Source organism: Carcharhinus amblyrhynchos, chromosome 7 (assembly GCF_965287045.1).
Source record: "Carcharhinus amblyrhynchos chromosome 7, sCarAmb.v2.hapA, whole genome shotgun sequence".
Taxonomy (NCBI): domain Eukaryota; kingdom Metazoa; phylum Chordata; class Chondrichthyes; order Carcharhiniformes; family Carcharhinidae; genus Carcharhinus; species Carcharhinus amblyrhynchos.
In genome coordinates, this window is record NC_137330.1 from 19,748,232 (window position 1) to 19,768,315 (window position 20,084).

At 43.3% G+C, this 20,084-nt stretch overlaps 1 protein-coding gene across 22 annotated transcripts in view; it reads right to left on the reverse strand.

The window, feature by feature from the left end:
- LOC145344815 (regulating synaptic membrane exocytosis protein 1-like) overlaps nt 1-20,084 on the reverse strand; it is a 743,305-nt gene that overhangs the window by 437,238 nt on the left and 285,983 nt on the right. For all 22 annotated transcript variants that reach the window (XM_080191997.1, XM_080192005.1, XM_080191995.1 and 19 more), the window contains one exon: nt 10,326-10,539. In XM_080191997.1, the coding sequence (XP_080048123.1) occupies nt 10,326-10,539 (214 nt within the window). The remainder of the gene's footprint in view (nt 1-10,325; nt 10,540-20,084) is intronic.

Consider the following 20,084-nt stretch of genomic DNA (forward strand, 5'->3'; position numbering starts at 1 on the left):
GGCTTTGGAACAATGAAGAAAAGTTTACCAGGATGTTGCCTGGTATGGAGGGTATTAGCTATGAGGAGAGATTGGACAAACTGGGATTTTTCTCTCTGGAAAGACGGAGGCTGAGGGGGTGACCTGATAGGAGTTTATAAAATTATGAGGGATAGAGATAAGGTGAACAGTTGGAAGCTTTTTCCCAGGGCAGAAATGACAATCACAAGGAGGAACAAGTTCAAGGTAAGAAGGAAAAGTTCAGTAGAGATGAGCAGGGGATGATTTTTTTTTACACAGTGTTTGGTGGGGCCTTGGAACGCACTGCCAATGCAATGGTTGAGGCAGATACATTAGAACATAGAACATAGAACATAGAACACTACAGCACAAACAGGCCCTTCGGCCCACAAGTTGCGCCGATCACATCACCTACCAACCTACAGACCTATCTATAACCCTCAATCTCATTAAACCCCATATACTCATCCAGAAGTCTTTTAAAAGACCCCAGCGAGTTCGCCTCCACCACCACTGACGGCAGCCGATTCCATTCACTCACCACCCTCTGAGTGAAAAACTTACCCCTAACATCACTTCTGAACCTCCCTCCCCGCACCTTAAATCTGTGTCCTCTCGTAGCGACCATTTCAAACCGGGGAAATAGCCTCTGAGAGTCCACCCTATCTATTCCTCTCAACATTTTGTAAACTTCTATCAGGTCGCCTCTCAACCTTCGTCTCTCCAGGGAAAAGAGTCCCAGCTCCCTCAACCTAACTTCATAAGGCATGCCTCCCAGTCCAGGCAACATCCTTGTAAATCTCCTCTGCACCCTTTCAATAGCTTCTACATCTTTCCTATAGTGAGGCGACCAGAACTGCGCACAATACTCCAAATGAGGCCTGACAAGGGTCTTATAAAGTTCCAGCATTACCTCCCGACTCCTAAACTCAATCCCTCGATTAATGAAGGCCAGTACACCATACGCCTTCTTGACCACCTCCTCCACCTGCGAGGCCGATTTAAGAGTCCTGTGGACCCGGACCCCAAGATCCTTCTGCTTCTCAACACTACTCAGACTTCTGCCCTTGATAGTGTACTCGTTCATCCCGTTGGTTCTGCCAAAATGGACGACTACACATTTATCCGCGTTGAAGTCCATCTGCCACTTCTCCGCCCAGTCCTGCATCCTATCTATGTCCTGCGACATTAGCGACATTTGAGACTTACTTGGATAGGCACATGAACAGACAAGGTACAGAGGGATACAGGTCTAGGTTGGCCAAAGGGCCTGTTCCTATTCTTTGTTCTTTGGCGGAGGTGTCCAGAACTAGGGGTCATAGCATATGGGGTAAACTTATTAAGACTGAGATGGGCATAAATTTCTTCATCCAGAGAGTGGACAGTCTGTGACAATAATTCTCTACCATAGAAAGCAGTTGAGGCCAAAACACTATGTTTTCAAGAAGGAGTAAGATATAGCTCTTGGGACAAAACAGATCAAAGGATCTTGAGGAAAGGTCAGATCAGGTTACTGAGTTGGATGTCAGCCATAATTTAAGTGAATGGTGGAGCAGATCAAAGGGCCAAATGGCCGACGAATGATTCAATTTTTGATTTTTAGGCATGAAAGCTAAATTTGGCAATGAAACCAAGATAGGTAGGAAATTAAGTTGTCGATTGGATCTGATCTTATCTGTTGGAACAGATTCGAGAGGCCAAATAACCTATCCCTTGCGCTCGTGTTTAGTCGTGAATGGCAATGCAGCTATTCTCGGAATTCCAACTGCTGATGGAGATGGGGAATGGAGGGTAATTTCCAAAAGATGCAGGAAGTCCAGGTGTTAACTGAATCACAGCTATGGAGACAGCTGCACACAATGACACATTGAAGGACTGCACCACAGAACAAAGGAGTAATAGACATGGAATCTTCCGAAGTTCAGTTGACTGAGGTCCCCTTTAAAACTGGTTGGCAGGTCTTGATCCAGGATTCCTGGGCTTGCCAATTTTTGAGATTGCCCATACCTGGCTATCTCAAGCAATTAACTATGAGGCTAATTGTCTTGGGCTACAAAAAGATACAAGAACATAAGAACTAGGAGCAACAGTAGGTCATCTGGCCCCTCAAACCTGCTGCACCAATCAATAAGACTTTTTCGTGGACTCAGCTCACTTAACCGCCCACTCACCATAGCCCTTAATTCCTTTATTGTTCAAAAATTTATCGATCCTTGCCATAAAAACATTCAAAGAGGTAGCCTCAACTGCTTCACTGGGCAGGAAATTTCACAGATTCACAACCTTTTGTATGAAGAAGTTTTTCCTCAACTCTGCCCTAAATTTGCTCCTCCTTATTTTGAGGCCATGCCCCCTAGTCCTAGTTTTACCCGCCACAGCAAACAATTTCCCTGCTTCTATCTTGTCTATTGTCTTCATAATCTTACATGTTTCTATTAGCTCTCCTCTCATTTTTCTGAATTCCAATGAGTATAGTCCCAGTCTACTCAGTCTCTCCTGATAAATCAACCTTCTCAACTCCAGAATCAGCCTAGTGAATCTCCTCGGCACCCCCTCCAACGCCTGTATATCCTTTCTCAAGTAAGGAGACCAAAACTGGACACAGTACTCCAGGTGTGGCCTCACCAGCACCTTATATAGCTGCAGCATAACTTCGTTGTCTTTAATCTGTCCTCTAGCAATGAAGGACAAAATTCCATTTGCCTTCTTAATTACCTGCTGCACCTGCAAACCAACTCCTTGTGATTCCTGCACAAGGACACCCAGGTCCTTCTGCACAGTAGGATGCTACAATTTTTTACCATTTAAATAATAGTCCATTTTGCTGTTATTCCTATCAAAATGGATGACTTCACATTTACCAACATTGGGCGAGGATCTGGCAGATGGAGTACAATCACTTAAACTATCTATATCCCTTTGCAGATTTTCAGTGTCCTCTGCACACTTTGCTCTGCCACTCATCTCAGTGTCCTCTGCAAATTGTGACAGTCTACACTTGGTCACCAACTCCAAATCATCTATGTAAATCGTAAACAATTGTGGCCCCAACACTGATCCCTGAAACACACCACTAACCACTGATCGCCAATCAGAAAAGCACCCACTTACCCATTATGAGCAGAGGAGGATGAGAGTGACTTAATAGAGGTTTATAAGATGATGACAGAGATTGATAGAGTGGACGTGCAGAGACTTTTTCCTCAGATGGATGTAGCTGTTACTGGGGACATAACTGTAAGGTTCACTGGCCTATAATTAGCAAGGATAACCCGGGTAATTATGGGCCGGTAAGATTGACGTCCGTGGTAGGGAAATTGTTGGAGAGGATTCGTAGAGATAGGATGTATGTACATTTAGAATGGAATAATCTCATTAGCGATAGACAGCATGGTTTTGTAAGAGGGAGGTCATGCCTCACAAGTTTAGTTCAGTTTTTTGAGGAGGTGACAAAAATGATTGACGAGGGAAGGGCCGTGGATGTTGTCTGTATGGATTTTAGTAAAGCGTTTGACAAAGTCCCTCATGGCAGGTTGGTGCAAAAGATTAAATCTCACGGGATAAAAGGAGAGCTAGCTAGATGGGTGGAGAACTGGCTTGGCCATAGAAGACAGAGGGTAGCAGTGGAGGGGTCTTTTTCCGGCTGGAGGTCTGTGACGAGTGGAGTTCCGCAGGGCTCCGTACAGGGACCTCTGCTGTTTGTGACATATATAAATGATTTGGAAGAAGGTGTAACTGGTGTGATCAGTAAGTTTGCGGATGACACAAAGATGGCTGGACTTGCAGATAGTGATGAACATTGTCAGAGAATACAGCAGGATATAGATAGGCTGGAAAATTGGGCAGAGAAATGGCAGATGGAATTTAATCCAGATAAATGCGAAGTGATGCATTTTGGAAGTACTAATGTAGTGGGGAGCTATACAATAAATGGCAGAACCATCAGGAGTATTGACGCACAGAGGGACCTGGGTGTGCAGGTCTACAGATCCTTAAAGGTGGCAACGCAGGTGGAGAAGGTGGTGAAGAAGACATATGGCGTGCTTGCCTTTATAGGATGGGGCATAGCGTATAAAAGTTGGCATACGATGTTGCAGCTATACAGAACGTTGGTTAGGCCACATTTGGAATACTACGTCCAGTTCTGGTTGCCACACTATCAGAAGGACATGGAGGCTTTGGAGTGCGTACAGAAAAGGTTTACCAGGATGTTGTCTTAGCTATGAAGAGAGATTGGGTAAACTGGGGTTGTTCTCCCTGGAAAGATGGAGGATGAGGAGCGTCCTAATAGAGGTGTATAAAATTATGAAAGGCATAGATAGGGTGAACAGTGGGAAGCTTTTTCCCAGATCAGAGGTGACAAACACAAGGGGTCACAGGTTCAAAGTGATGGGGCAAGGTTTAATACAGATGTCAGAGGGATGTATTTTACACAGAGGGTGGTGGGGACCTGGAATGCACTGCCAAGCAAGGTGGTAGAGGCGGACATGTTGGGATCGTTTAAGACTTTTCTGGATAGCCACATGAACAGACTGGGAATGGAAGGATACAAACTAATAGTCTAGTTGGAAGCATGAGCAGGGCAGGCATGGAGGGCCGAAGGGCCTGTTTCCTGTGCTGTATTGTTCTTTGTTCGTGGTGGGAGATATAGGAGGCACATCCGAGGTCGATTCTTTACTCAGAGAGTGGTTTGAGTGTGGAATGCACTGCCTGCTGTGATAGTGGAGTCGGACACTTTAGGAACTTTCAAGCGGTTATTGGATAGGTGCATGGAGCACACCAGAATTATAGGGAGAGGATAGCTTGATCTTGGGATTGGACATAGCTCGGCGCAACATTGAGGGCCAAAGGGCCTGTACTGTGCTGTAATGTTCTATGTTCTACCCCCACTCTTTGCTTTATGTTATTTAACCAATTCTCTATCCATGCTAATACATTACCCGTAATAGTGTGCACCTTTATGTTATGCAGCAGTCTTTTGTGCAGCCCCTTGTCAAATGCCTTCTGGAAATCCAGATATACCGCATCCACAGGTTCCCCTTTGTCCACTGTGCGTGTAATGTTCTCAAAGAATTCCACCTACTTAGTCAAACATGACCTGCCCTTCATGAATTCATACTGGGTCTTACCAATGGGACAATTTATATCTAGATGTCTCACTATTTCTTCCTTGATGATAGATTCAAGCATTTTCCCTACTACAGAAGTTAAGCGGCATATAGGTACCTGTTTTTCGTCTACCTCCTCTTTTAAATAGTGGTGTTACATTTGCTGTTTTCCAATCTGTGGGAACCATCTCAAAGTTCAGTGAAGTTTGGTAAATTAGCACTAGTGCATTTGCTATTTCCTCTTTTAGTACCCTGGGATGCATTCCATCAGGGCCAGGACATTGGTCTACCTTTAGCCCCATTAGCTTACCCAATACTACCTCTTTCATGATAATGATAGTTTCTAGATCTTCACCTGCCATCGCCTTTCTGTCATCAATTTTTGACATGTTATTTGTGTCTTCCACTGTGAAGACCAACACAAAACACCTGTTCAATGCCTCAACCATTTTCTCATTTCCAGTTATTACGTTCCCTTTCTCATCCTCTAAAAGACCAATGTTTACTTTCGCCACTCGTTTTTGTTTTATATATTTGTAGAAACTTTTGTTATCTGTTTTTATATTCTGAGCTAGATTACTTTCATAATCCATCTTACTTTTCTTTATAGCTTTTCTCATGGCTTTCTGTTGACCTTTAAAAATTTCCCAAACCTCTAGTTTCCCACTAATCTTTGCCATTTTGTATGCATTTCCTTTCAATTTGATAGTCTCCTTTATTTCCTTAGATATCCATGGTTGATTATCTCTTTTTTGACAGTCCTTCCTTATCACTGGTATATACTTCTGCTGAGCACTGTGTAAAATCGCTTTGAAAGTCCTCCACTATTCCTCATTTGTCCCACCATAAAGTTTTTGCTCCCAATCTACCTTAGCCAGCTCCTCCCTCATCTCATTGCAGTCTCCTTTAAGCACAAGGCACTGGTATTGGATTAGACCTTCTCACACTCCATCTGTATTTTAAATTCAACCATACTGAGATCGCTTCTTCCAAGAGGATCCCGAAGTGTAAAATCATGAATTATTCCTGTCTCATTACACAGGACTAGATCTAGGAAAGCTTGCCCCCTCATAGGTTCCATTACATACTGTTCAAGGAAGCTATCGCCGATATATTCTATGAACTCCTCTCAAGGCTGCCTTGACCGACCTGGTTTGACCAACTGACATATAGATTAAAATTCCCCATAATAATTGCTGTACCAGTTTTACATGCACCAGTTATTTCTTTGTTTATTTCTCACCCCACCATGATGTTATTATTTGCTAGCCTATAGACTATGCCTATCAGTGAGTTTTTCTCCTTACTATTTTTAATTTCCACCCAAATGGATTCAACCTTTTTTTCCATAGAACCTATATCATCTCTCACTACAGCCCTGATGTCATTCTTCAGTATCAGAGCTACACCACCTCTCTTGCCTTCCTCTTGCTCCCTCTGAACAGTCTGATACCCCGGGATATTTAACTCCCAGTCATGACCATCCTGCAACCACGTCTCTGTGATGGCCACCAAATCATACTCGTTCACAATGATTTGTGCCATCAACTCATTTACCTTTTTTTTGAACGCTGCGAGCATTCAAATAAAGTGCCTCTATGCTAGTTTTTGTACCTTCTTTTTGAGTTATAGCACTTCTATTAATAACATTTTCTGAGTTCTCCTTCCTGTTAACATTTTTCTGATTTTTGATGTAGTTGGAACATTTTCCCCCACATTTTGTCCTTGCTCCTTCCTTCTCAGACTCCTTAAATAGGTTCTCATATAGGTGGAATGTCAAAAGGGCAGATAAGTGGCAGATCGAATTTAAACCAGACAAGTGTTAGGTGATCCACTTTGGAAGGAGTAATTTGACAAGGAAGTATTCAATGAACGGCATCACACGAGGAAGTTCTGATGAACAAAAGGACCTTGGTGTGTTTGTCCACAGATCTCTGAAGGCCAAAGGGCATGTTAGTAGTGTGGTGAAAAAGGCATATGGGACACTTGCCTTATCAATGGAGGCACAGACAAAAGCAGGGAAGTCATGTTGGAGTTGTAAAGGACTTCAGTAAGGCCACAGTTGGAGGACTGTATGCAGTTTTCATCGCCACATAATAGGAAGGATGTGATTGCACTAGAGAAGGTGCAGAGGAGATTCACCAGGATGCTGCCTGGGAAGGAACATTTAAGTTATGAAGAGAGGTCGGATAGTACTGGGTTGTTTTTGTTGGAGCAGAGAAGACTGAGGGACTACCTGATTCAGTGTACAAGATTATGAGAGGCACGGACAGAGAGGATAGGGGCAGCTGTTCCCGTTAGCTGACGGGTCAATCATGAGGGACAGAAGTTCAAGGTGAAAGACAGGAGGTTTAGGGGAGATTTGAGGTAATACATTTTTACCTAGTGGGTGGTGATGGTCTGGAATGCACTGCCTGGGAGAATGGTAGAGCCAGGTTACCTCACATCCTTTAAAAAGTATGTGGATGAGGATCTGGCATATCATCACATTCAAAGCTGTCGGCCAAGAGTTGGTAAATGGGATGAAGCGGGAGTTCAGGTGTTTCTTGCGTGTCAGTGCAGACTCGATGGGCCAAAGGGACTCTTCTGTAACTCTTCTGCACTGTATGATTCTTCGATTCATAGCAGGAAGATTATTGTGCATTAAAACAATGCAGAAAAGTGCAATATTGTGTTTGTCGAAGAAGTCAAGGAGTTCGCTATAAGGAAAGTCCATACGTTACTGGCAACTACTTATAAACTGAGGGAAATCAGAGAGATTGAAAAATCAGACGTGGAACATAAGCGGACCAAAAAAATATAACTGGAAAAGAAAACACAATAGGGAAAGAAAAGAAAATATAACTGGTTTGATCTGTAAGTTTGCAGACGATACAAAGGTTGGTGGATTTGCTGATAGTGATGAGGATCATAAGAGGATAGAGTAGAATATAGATCGGTTGGAGACTTGGGCTGAGAGGTGGCAAATGGGGTATAATACAGGAGTGTGTACAGTTTTGGTCTCCTTACTTGAGAAACATTATACTGGCACTGGAGAGGGTGCAGAAGAGATTCACTAGGTTGATTCCAGAGTTCAGAGGATTGGCTTATAACAGACTGAGTAGACTGGGGCTATACTCATTGGAATTCAGAAGAATGAGGGGAGATCTTATAGAAACATAAAATTATGAAGGGAATACATAAGACAGAAGCAGGGGAGTTGTTTCCACTGGCGGGTGAAACTAGAATTAGGGGGCATAACCTCAGATTTAGGACCAAGTTGAGGAGGAACTTCTTCACAGAAAGGATTGTGAATCTGTGGAATTCCCTGCCCAGTGAAGCAGCTGAGGCTATCTCATTGAATGTTTTTAGGCAAAGATAGATAAATTTTTGAACAGTAAAGGAATTAAGAGTTATGGTGAGTGGGCGGGTAAGTGGAGCTGAGTCCACGAAAAGATAAGCCATGGTCTTACTGAACAGCGGAGCAGGCTTGAGGGGCCAGATGGCCTACTCCTGCTCCTAGTTCTTATGCTCCTATGTTAATCCGGACAAATGTGAGGTAATGCATTTTGGAAGGTCTAATACAGATTGGAAATACCCATAAGCGTATTGATAGGCAGAGGGATCTGGGTGTACAGGTACACAGGTCACTGGAAGTGGCAACGCAGCTGGAGATGGTAGTCAAGACAGCATACAGCATGCTTGCCTTCATCGGCCAGGGTATTGAGTTTAAAAATTGGCAAGTCGTGTTGCAGCTTTATAGAACGATAGCTAGGCTGCATTTGGAATATAGTGTTCAATTCTGGTTACCACATTATCAGACGGATGTGGAGGTTTTGGAGAGGGTACAGAAAAGATTTACCAGGATGTTGCCTGGCATGGAAGGCATTAGCTGTGAGGAGAGGTTGGAGAAACTTGGTTTGTTCTCACTGGAACGACGGAGGTTGAGGGGCGATCTGATCGAAATCTACAAGATTATGAGGGGCATGGACAGAGTGGATAGTCAAAAGCTTTTTCCCAGGGTAGAATAATTACTAGGGGGCATAGGTTTAAGGTGCAAGGAGCAAGGTTTAAAGGAGATGTACAAGGCAAGTTTTTTTTTTACACAGAGAGTGGTAGGCCTCTGGACCTCATTGCCAGGGGAGGTAGTGGAAGCAGATATGATAGTGACTCTTAAGGAGCATCTTGACAAATACATGAATAGGATAGGAATAGAGGGATATGGTCCCCATAAGGGTAGAGGGTTTTAGTTCAGCCGGGCAGCATGGTCGGTGCAGACTTGGAGGGCCAAAGGACCAGTTCATGTGCTGTAATTTTCTTTGCTTATATCTGAAAACATTAATGTTTAATCAGAGACTTGGAGAAATGGCAGTGTAATGGAGTATGTTAGAGTATAGACTAGATGGCATGGCGTCACAGTGGCTAGCACTGTTGCCTCACAGTGCCAGGGCCCAGGGTTCAATTCCAGCCTTGGGTCACTGTCTGTGCTGAGTTCACAATTTCTCCCCATGTCCGCGTGGGTTTCCTCCCAAAGTCCAAAGGTGTGCGGGGTAGATTGATTGACCATGTTAAGTTGACCCTAGTGTCAGGAGGATTAGCAGGTAAATGAGAATAGGTTATGAGGTTATGAGAATAGGGCCTTGGTGGGATTGGGGTTGGTACAGACTTGGTAGGCCAAATGGCCTTCTTCTGTACTGTAGGGATTCTTTGATTCTACATCCCACAATGATTAACTATTATAGTCTGTGCTGTCATAGAAGGAAATTACATATACTCATGTGAACTGAGGGAGTCTAGCTGGATGGAAACTCAGTGTAAGGGAGTGCTCTATTACTGTAAACGTGTTACAATAATGTGGTTGCCGCTAACAGTTTTTGGCAGTTACTGAAATTATTGCAACAAAACACAACAATACAGTCCTGATAAAATTTATTCACTGATGTATGGAGGGCACCAAACAATACATTTATGAACATAGTATGGGTATTATTTCCTAGACTTGCTAACATTAGAAAATATTAGGTGGGAGCATAGGACAAGGAAACAAACATATTTGCTTGCATAACAATTGGAGAAAAATATACTCCATTAAGTTAGACTATGTTCGATTGAAGAAATAGGTCTTTATCTTGCTAACTAACAAAGGACTTATCCAAAATAATGAAGCAATGGTAATACAGTCAACCAAGCAAGGAAAAGTGATCAGACCCTCAATTGCACATTGCTGAGTGTACTCACGTTATTTGAGCGAAGAATAACCCGACCCCCACAACGGGCACAGAATTTGGTCTGGCAGTAAGAGCAGATATGGCCACAGCCATCAGCAAACTTGGTTTTGAGGCAGATTCCACAGGTTGGAGCATCATCCTTGTGCTCCCCTTGATAACGACGTGCTTCGCCACCTATTTTTCGTATCTGTTCCTTGTAGCTCTCAAATTGTTGGTGTAAACGCCTGTGGGAAAGTTGAGGAAAACATAATCAACCCTTTGATATCAGTCCCATGCTTGTAAGAGAGCCATACGCTTAACTCACTAAATCCCAACAAGAAAGTGTTCTGGGCATATTGCCTGCCTTTTCCCAAGAGGACAATCTCGTGCTGAATATCAACAGAAATATCACCCAATAATTGTGTGAAATATTTACCGAGGACCACCTCTTTGTAAAAAAAAACTTGTAAATGTTCCTAATGTTTTGCTACATATTTGCAGCCTTTGTCTCTCATTGGATGAGGTTCAGAATTGGCTTGACTATCAAAAACAGAGGGTATCAATGGAAGGATGTGTTTCTAAATGGAGGTCTGCAATTAGTGCTGTTCCCCAGGGATCAGTGTTGGGACTTCTACTGTTTATAATATATATAACTGACTTGGAAGAAAACGTAACTGGTCTGATTAGCAAGTTTGCGGATGATATTAAGTTTGCTGGAGTTGCGGATAGTGATGAAGATTGCCAGAGCATTCCATCTGCCATTTCTCCACTCGATTTTCCAGTCTGGAAAGTTGGATGGGGAAATGGCACATGGAATTTAATCCAGACAAATGTGAGGAGATGCATTTTGGTAGATCCAATTCAGGTGGGAGCTTTAAAATAAATGGCAGAACCATCAGGAGCATAGACACAGAGATCTGGGAGTACAGGTCCATAGATCCTTAAAAGTGATAGCAGAGGTGGAAAAGGTGGTTTAAAAAAAAGCATATGGTGTGCTTGCCTTCATCGGATGAGGCATCGGTATAAAAGTTGACAAATTATGTGACAGCGATATAAAATGCTTGTTAGGTCACATTTGGAATACTGTGTCCAATTCTGGTCACCACACTATCACAAGGCTTTGGAGAGAGTCAGAAAGGGTTTATCAGGACATTGCGTGATATGGAGGCTATCAGCTCTGAGGAGAGGTTAAATAAACTGGGGTTGTTCTCCCTGGGAAGACGGAGGCTGAAGGGTGACCTGATTAGAAGTTTCTAAAATTATGAGGGGTATAGATAGGGTGAACAATTGGAAGCTTTTTCCCAGGGCAGAAATGACAATTACAAGACGGCACAAGTTTAAGGTAAGGAGGCAGACGTTCACTGGAGATGTGCAAGGGAAGTTTTTCTACACAAAGGGTGGTCGTGGCCTGGAACACATTGCCAAGTGAAGTGGTTAAGGCAGACACATAAACGACATTTAAGACTTATCTGGATAGACACACAAACAGACAAGGAATAGAGGGATACAAGCAGTTATTCTAGATAAGCCCGTTCCTGTGCTGTTCTTTGCTCCCATTTGCTTTATATTCAGCTATGAAGATAAAGATCATCTGGAAATATTAAGGGTTTCCAGAGCTTTTCAATCTGTAAGTATGTAGTTAGCGGTGTCTCTATCACTTGAATAGAAACAGAAACATAAATCTTCAAAATTTGTAATTTAAGTCAATTGTGAAAAGGTGTAACTTAGCATCTGCAATGATCACTGTGGAGGTTGATCTATTTTAATAAAAAATTTCAATTTCTAGTGAGGAGTGAAAAGAATGATGATTTAGATTTTCAGACATTTACTGTCACAAAAGACAAAAAGCTCTATTAATACTAGCTTTATCGCCAAACATTACTTTGAACCAGAGGACATATTACCCTCATTTTACTTCAGCGCAAGCAAAGAACCAAACTTCACAGGTATATATTACATTGTCCTTTAAGGAGACATTCAGTGTCCCTGAATGTCTACACCAGACTTTTCCCACTTGGGACAAAAATGAATTGCACATTTTCACATCCAAGGAGCCAATGAGCAAATTTCATTGAATAAAACCAGTTTAGACCAGTATTCTTATTTCCCTGTTTTACTGTTCATTTTCCCTTCTAGATTAAATATTTATCATTAGCACATCTGGCTCTTGCTGCCCAGAAAATGTTCACCCTCCTTTGCTTTTATATATTTTGTTCCTTTGCAATATTGGGACTTTAACTTTACGAATATTGATTGGAGTTGCTATAGTTCTAGCTCGCTAGAGGGGTCAGTGTTTGTACAAAGCGTGCAGGAAGGTTTTTTGTCTCAGTATGTAGACAGGCCAACTAGAGGTGAGGCTATATTGGATTTGGTGCTGGGAAATGAGCCAGACCAGGTGCTAGACTTGGAAGTTGGTGTGCATTTTGGTGATAGTGACCACAATTCGGTTACGTTCACCTTAGTGATGGGAAGAGATAGGCGTGAACCTCGGGTCAGCAATTTTAGCTGGGGTAAGGGCGATTATGAGGCTATCAGGAGTGAATTAGGAAGCATGGATTGGATTAGGGGATTACAGGGACTGGGAACGTCTGAAATGTGGAATTTTTTCAAGGAGCAGCTACTGCGAGTCCTTGATAGGTATGTCCCTGTCAGGCATGGTGGATTTGGTAGATCTAGGGAACCGTGGTGCACTAAAAGAGTTGAGTCGATGGTTAAAAAGAAAAAGGAGGCTTATGTTCGGATGAGATTGGAGGGCTCAGATAGTGCACTAGAAAGCTTTAGATTGGCTAGGAGGGAGTTGAAGAGTGAGTTGAGAAGGGCTAAAAGAGGACATGAGAAGACTTTGGCTGATAGGATTAAGGAGAATCCTAAGGCGTTCTATAAGTATGTCAAGAACAGAAGGTTGGTCAGGGCAAGATTAGGGCCAGTTACAGACAGCAGGGGGAAGTTGTGTGTGGAACCGGAGGAGATTGGAGAAGTATTGAACCAATATTTCTCTTCGGTGTTCACGCAGGGGGACATGAATATAGCTGAGGAGGACATTGGGTTGCAGGGGTGTAAAATAGACAGTATTACGGTTGATAAAGAGGATGTGCTGGAAATTCTTGAGGGGCTGAAAATAGATAAGTCCCCTGGTCCGGATGGGATCTACCCTAGGATTCTCTGGGAGGCTAGAGAGGTGATTGCAGAGCCTCTGGCTCAGATCTTCAGGTCGTCATTGGTCTCTGGTGTAGTCCCGGAGGATTGGAGGATAGCGAATGTTGTCCCATTGTTTAAGAAGGGGAACAGAGACTTTGCCGGGAATTATAGACCGGTGAGTCTTACTTCTGTTGTGGGCAAGGTTTTAGAAAAAATTATTAGGGATAGGATTTATAGTTATTTGGAGTGTAATGAATTGATTAGAAATAGTCAGCATGGTTTTGTAGCGGGTAGGTCGTGCCTTACTAACCTTATTGAGTTTTTTGAGAAGGTGACCAAAGAGGTGGATGGGGGTAAGGCAGTTGACGTGGTATACATGGATTTTAGTAAGGCGTTCGATAAGGTTCACCATGGTAGGCTTCTGCAGAAAATGCAGATGTATGGGATTGTGGGTAATCTAGGAAGTTGGATCAGGAATTGGCTATCAGATAGGAGACAGAGGGTGGTGGTGGATGGTAAATATTCATCATGGAGTGCAGTTACGAGTGGTGTGCCTCAGGGATCTGTTTTGGGGCCACTGTTGTTTGTAATTTTTATTAATGATCTGGATGAGGGTATAGTTGGGTGGATTAGTAAATTTGCTGATGACACCAAAGTTGGAGGTGTGGTAGATTGTGAGGAAGGGTGTCATAGTCTGCAGGGAGACTTAGATAGGTTGCAGAGCTGGGCCGAGAGGTGGCGGATGGAATTTAATGCGGAGAAGTGTGAGGTAATTCACTTTGGTAGGAGCAACAGATGTGTCGAGTATAGGGCTAACGGGAGGACTTTGAATAGTGTGGATGAACAGAGGGATCTAGGTGTGTGTGTACATAGATCCCTGAAAGTTGGGAATCAAGTAGATAAGGTTGTCAAGAAGGCGTACGGTGTCTTGGCGTTTATTGGTAGGGGGATTGAATTTAGGAGTCGCAGTGTAATGTTGCAACTGTACACTACTCTAGTGCGGCCGCACTTGGAGTACTGTGTGCAGTTCTGGTCCCCGCATTACAAGAAGGATGTGGAGGCGTTGGAGAGGGTGCAGAGGAGGTTTACTAGGATGTTGCCTGGTATGGTGGGGAGGTCCTATGAGGAGAGACTGAGGGATCTAGGGTTGTTTTCGTTGGGAAGAAGGCGGCTAAGAGGGGATCTTATTGAAACATATAAGATGATTAGAGGTTTAGATAGGGTGGATAGTGATAGCCTTTTTCCTCGGATGGAGAAAGCTAGCACGAGGGGGCATGACTTTAAATTAAGGGGGGGTAGCTACAGGACGGATGTCAGGGGTAGGTTCTTTACCCAGCGGGTGGTGAGGGATTGGAATGCCCTGCCTGCTGCAGTTGTAGATGCGTCTAGTTTGGGGGCGTTTAAGAGATCTCTGGATAGGTTTATGGACGAAAAGGGATTGGTATAGGCTAGTGGGTCATTGTTTTTGTAACTGGTCGGCGCAACATCGTGGGCCGAAGGGCCTGTTCTGCGCTGTAATGTTCTATGTTCTATGTTCTAATATTCTGGAAAATGATTTTCTATTTTACTTATTTAGGCAAAATAAAAATTCACATTTTTCTTTTATGAACATATTGCATTGAGTAAAGCCAAGTTAAGTCAATATTTTTGATTTTCATAGAATCCCTACAGTACAAGAGGCTGCATTTGGCCCATTGTGCCTGCGGCAACAATGATCCCATCCCTCCTGCGTAATCCGACATATTTACCCTGCTAATTCCAGCAAAACTAGGGTCAATTTAGCATGCCAATCGATCTAATCCGCACACCTTTGGACTGTGGGAGGAAACTGGAGCACCCAGAGAAAACCCAAGTTGACATGGGGGGAATGTGCAAACTCCATGCAGACAGTGACTCAAGCTGGGAATCGAACCTGGGTCCTTGGCGCTGTGAGGCAGCAGTGCTAACCACTATGCTATCCCAAAATCAAATCTCACTCCAAATGATGCAGGCAGGCCTGTTGTGTATTTCGACTCAGATTGGTCAAATCATTGTTCCCTGACCAGGAATCGAACCCAAGCCACGGCAGTGAGAAACTCGAGCCCACCAAGCAGCTGTCCCTTTATTCTCATGTTACTTGGTAAAATATTGGTCCAGATGTTATGGATGGTAAGGAAGGATGGTGTTTGCCGCTAACCTTGACAAAATCTGTCCCTGAAACTGGCTATAAATTTAATCTGATGTGATTTTGAATCTGGCACCACCTGGTGTCTGGCAACAGTCAAGATACTGACTTGATTAGCTGATTAACCAGTTTTCAAAGACAGCAACCCCAGAAGTGACTATAAATCACTTCAGAATCATTTTACAGAAATAAAAACTTTCAGCATAAACATGGGATTAAAGTAGGAGTTTGAATGCCTTGATAAACTGTATGAAAGATTATAGAGTTTATAAATGGTGTTTTCGGAAGGGACATTCCACACTTAGAGAAAAAGCCTTGATGTATGAGTATGTGCTGCTGTCAGAAACATAGCTAATCCAACAAAGCTTGCTCCACTAATAAGAACATAAGAAATAGGAGCAGGAGTAGGCCATCTAGCCCTTCGAGCCTGCCCCGCCATTCAATAAGATGATGGCTGATCTGAAGTGGATCAGTTCTACTTTCCCGCTTTCTCCCCATAACCCTTAATTCCCTTGCCTATAAAAAATCTATCGACCCATGACTTAAATATATTTAGCGAGGTGGCCTCCACCACTTCAACGGGCAGAGAATTCCAGAGATTCACCACCCTTTGAGTGAAGAAGTTCCTCCTCAACTCTGATCTAAACTGCCCCCCTGCCTCTTATCTTCAGGCTGTGCCCTCTAGTCCTGCTATCCTTTCTAAGTGGGAAGAATCTCTCTACCTCTACGCTATCCATCCCCTTCATTATCTTATACGTCTCTATAAGATCCCCCCTCATCCTTCAAAACTCCAACGAGTACAGACCTAGTCCATTTAGTCCCTCTTCATAGTCCAACCCCCTCATAGAACATAGACGTAGAACATTACAGCGCAGAACAGGCCCTTCGGCCCACGATGTTGCGCCGACCATATCATCTCTGGTATCAGCCTAGTGAACCTTCTCTGCACTCCCTCCATGGCCAATATATCCTTGCACAAGTGCGGCGACCAAAACTGCACACAATACTCCAGCTGCGGCCTCACCAGTACCCTTTACAGTTGCAGCAAGACCTCCCTACTTTTATATTCTATCCCCCTCGCTATAAAGGCCAGCATTCCATTCGCCTTCTTGATCACCTGCTGCACCTGCAGACTGGGTTTTTGCGACTCGTGCACAAGGACTCCCAGGTCCCTCTGCACCGTAGCATGCTGCAGCTTCTCGCCTTTTAAATAATAATCCCTCCTACTATTATTTCTGCCAAAGTGGATAACCTCACACTTGCTAACATTATACTCCATCTGTCAGGTCCTCGCCCACTCACTCAGCCTATCCAGATCTCTCTGCAGACTTTCCACACCCTCCAAGCAATTTGCTTTTCCACTCATCTTCGTGTCATCAGCAAATTTCGTCACCCTACACTCAGCCCCCTCCTCCAGATCATCTATATAAACGGTAAATAGTTGAGGCCCCAGCACCGATCCCTGCGGCACTCCACTAGTCACCAACCGCCAACCAGAATGGCACCCATTGATACCAACTCTCTGCTTCCTATTAGACAGCCAATCCTCTAACTACGCTAACACCTTACCCCCAACATCCATGCACCCTAACCTTCTGTACCAATCTTTTATGAGACACCTTATCAAACGCCTTTTGGGAATCTGAAAACACATCTGCCGGTTCCCCTGTCTACCCCACTAGTCACATCCTCATAGAAATCCAATAAATTCGTCAAACACAACTTCCCCTTAACGAATCCGTGCTGCGTCTGCTCGATCAAACCATTCTTTCCTAGGTGCCTCACTATTTCTTCTTTGATGACAAGTTCTAGCATTTTTCCAACTACAGACGTTAAGCTAACCGGCCTATAATTCCCTGCCTTTTGTCTGCTACCTTTTTTAAACAGCGGCGTAACATTCCAATCTTCTGGCACTTCCCCGGAATCCAGCGAATTTTGATAAATAATTACTAAGGCATCCACTATCACCTCTGCCACTTCTTTCAGAACCCTGGGATGCATTTCATCCGGTCCTGGGGACTTGTCCACCTTCAGTCCCATTAGTCTATCAAGCACTACCTCTCTAGTGACAGTAATCGCATTCAGGCCCTCAACTCCTATCTTTAAGATCCGGCAAACTATTTGCGTCCTCCTCTGTGAAGACCGAGGCAAAAAACTTATTTAAAGCCTCAGCCATTTCCTCATCTCCCACCGCTAAATCCCCCCTCTTATCCTCCAAAGGTCACTCTAGCCAGGCTTCTCTTCTTTATATATCTGTAAAAACTTCTACTGTCCTTTTTTATATTTGGTGCTAGTTTAACTTCATAGTCTATCTTTCCTTTCTTTATTACCTTCTTAGTCATTCTTTGTTGATTTTTAAATTTTTCCCAATCTTCTAATCGCCCATTACTTTTAGCCACTCTGAACTCATCAGCTTTCAATTTAATACTCTCCTTTATTTCCTTAGGTAACCACGGCTGGTCATCCCTTCTCCTACAGTCCTTCTTTACCATTGGAATATATTTCTGCTGAGTACCGAAAAAGATCTCCTTAAAAATCCTCCACTGTTCCTCAGCCGTCCTACCAACCAATCTGCACCCCCAATCTACATTCGCCAATTCCGCTCTCATCCTATCATACTCCCCTCTGTTCAAACAGAGGACACAGGTTCGGGACCCTACTTTCTCATCCTCCATCTGCACCAAACATTCAACCATACAATGATCACTCGTCCCAAGAGGATCCCTCACAAGGAGATCCCTAATTCCCTGCCTCGTTACACAACACCAGCTCTAAGATAGCTCTCTCCCTTGTAGGTTCCGTCGCATGCTGTTCAAGGAAACTATCCCGACAGCATTCCAAGAACTCTTCCTCAAGCCCACCGCGTCTGAATCCTGGAACAGGTAGAGTTTATTCCTAAAATATAACTTGCCACCCAAGAACATCAGCACCAAGAGGCTGCATTAGCTCTTCGGAAGCGAAAATCATCATCTTGAACAATTTCTGAGGCTGACAACTACTATAGCTAACGTTGTTGAGTACTTTATATAAATAATAGTGCTGGAGACTGGGGAGAGATTGGAGTCAGCTTTCCATGTTTTACTGATCATATTAGAGTTTAGTCTAAGGTGAATAATCTGAAACCAATTTAAGTGCCAGTGATTACTGCCCTGGTGAAAAAAGCATGTGTCAAGACCTTGTGTTGGGGAATATTTCCCTCGAGTTAAGTAAATTATAATTCATTTCAATACAACAGTAACTACACTTCAACAATATTTCATAAACTGTGAAACATGAGGATCTGCTGAGGATGCAAAATGTATACAGATCTATTTCTAGGGTTATTGGATATGTTGGAAGTGACATTATATTCAACTGTACAGGACCCTGCTCAGATTTCACATAAAGAGTACAGCGCATAGCTCTGGTCTTCATCCTGTAAATAAGGCATTGAAGAACTGGTGCAAATGCAAAACACATGTCCAGGGATAATGTCAAAATTAACTGATTACAGATATCTCGAAAGATTGAACAGATTGTTTATTTCCCTTTAGTGCAGACCTGGTAGATGTCTTTTGGATTAGGAATGGGTTGTACAGTGTGGATGTGGGAGAACGTTTCCATCTGGAGAATCCAAAACCATGGGTGAAAATTACAAGATTGTAACTAATAAATTCCATAGGGAATCAAGAGAAATTTCTTTACTCACTGGGAGGTTCGAATGTGGAATTCATGAATATAAGAAGTCATTTAACGTTTCCAAAAGGAAACCAGATGAGTGTATGAGGGGAAGGAAATTAAAAATTTCATGAGAGGCTGAGATGAGGTAAATGGAATGGGAACAGGCTCGTGTCAAAAAACAAATACTGGCACAGGCTGATGGGCCAAACGGCCTATTTCTCTACTACATTTTCTACGTAATTTTAAGGAGCTTGCTGAGAACCATGTCTTCCTTCCTTCAGTTTCTCCTGCAGCTCCCATTTCCTTTGGATCATGGTTGACAGTCAGGCCTTCAGCTGCCTGAACCCAAAATTCTGGAAAAAGTCCCTGGCTTTCTCCTCAAAATCTCTTTGAGAGCACAAGGGAAAGAAAGATGAGGTTCTATTTTTCTTCAGTGCACTTCTCAATCTCACGGTACCTAAAACCACTTTACAGCCAATGAAAAGCTTCTGAAGTGTGGTCAGCTGCGAAATGTAGGAACCACATCAGCCAATTTGCACATAGAAAGATCCCCTCAACAGCAATGTAATAATGGCCAGACAACCTTTCTCTTGAAGTTGATTAAGGGCTAAACATTGGCCAGGACATGAAGGAAAATCTCCCTTCTCTTCTTCCAAACCACCCCTTGGGATTTTTAATGTTCACCTCAGAGGACAGACGGACTTTGGTTTAATGTCTCATTTGGAAGGAGGCACTTCCAACAGGGCAGTCCTGCAGTATTGCACTGGAGAGGAAGAGAGAGATAGAGAACACACATATCAAACAGCAAAATAGAGATAACATGAGCAA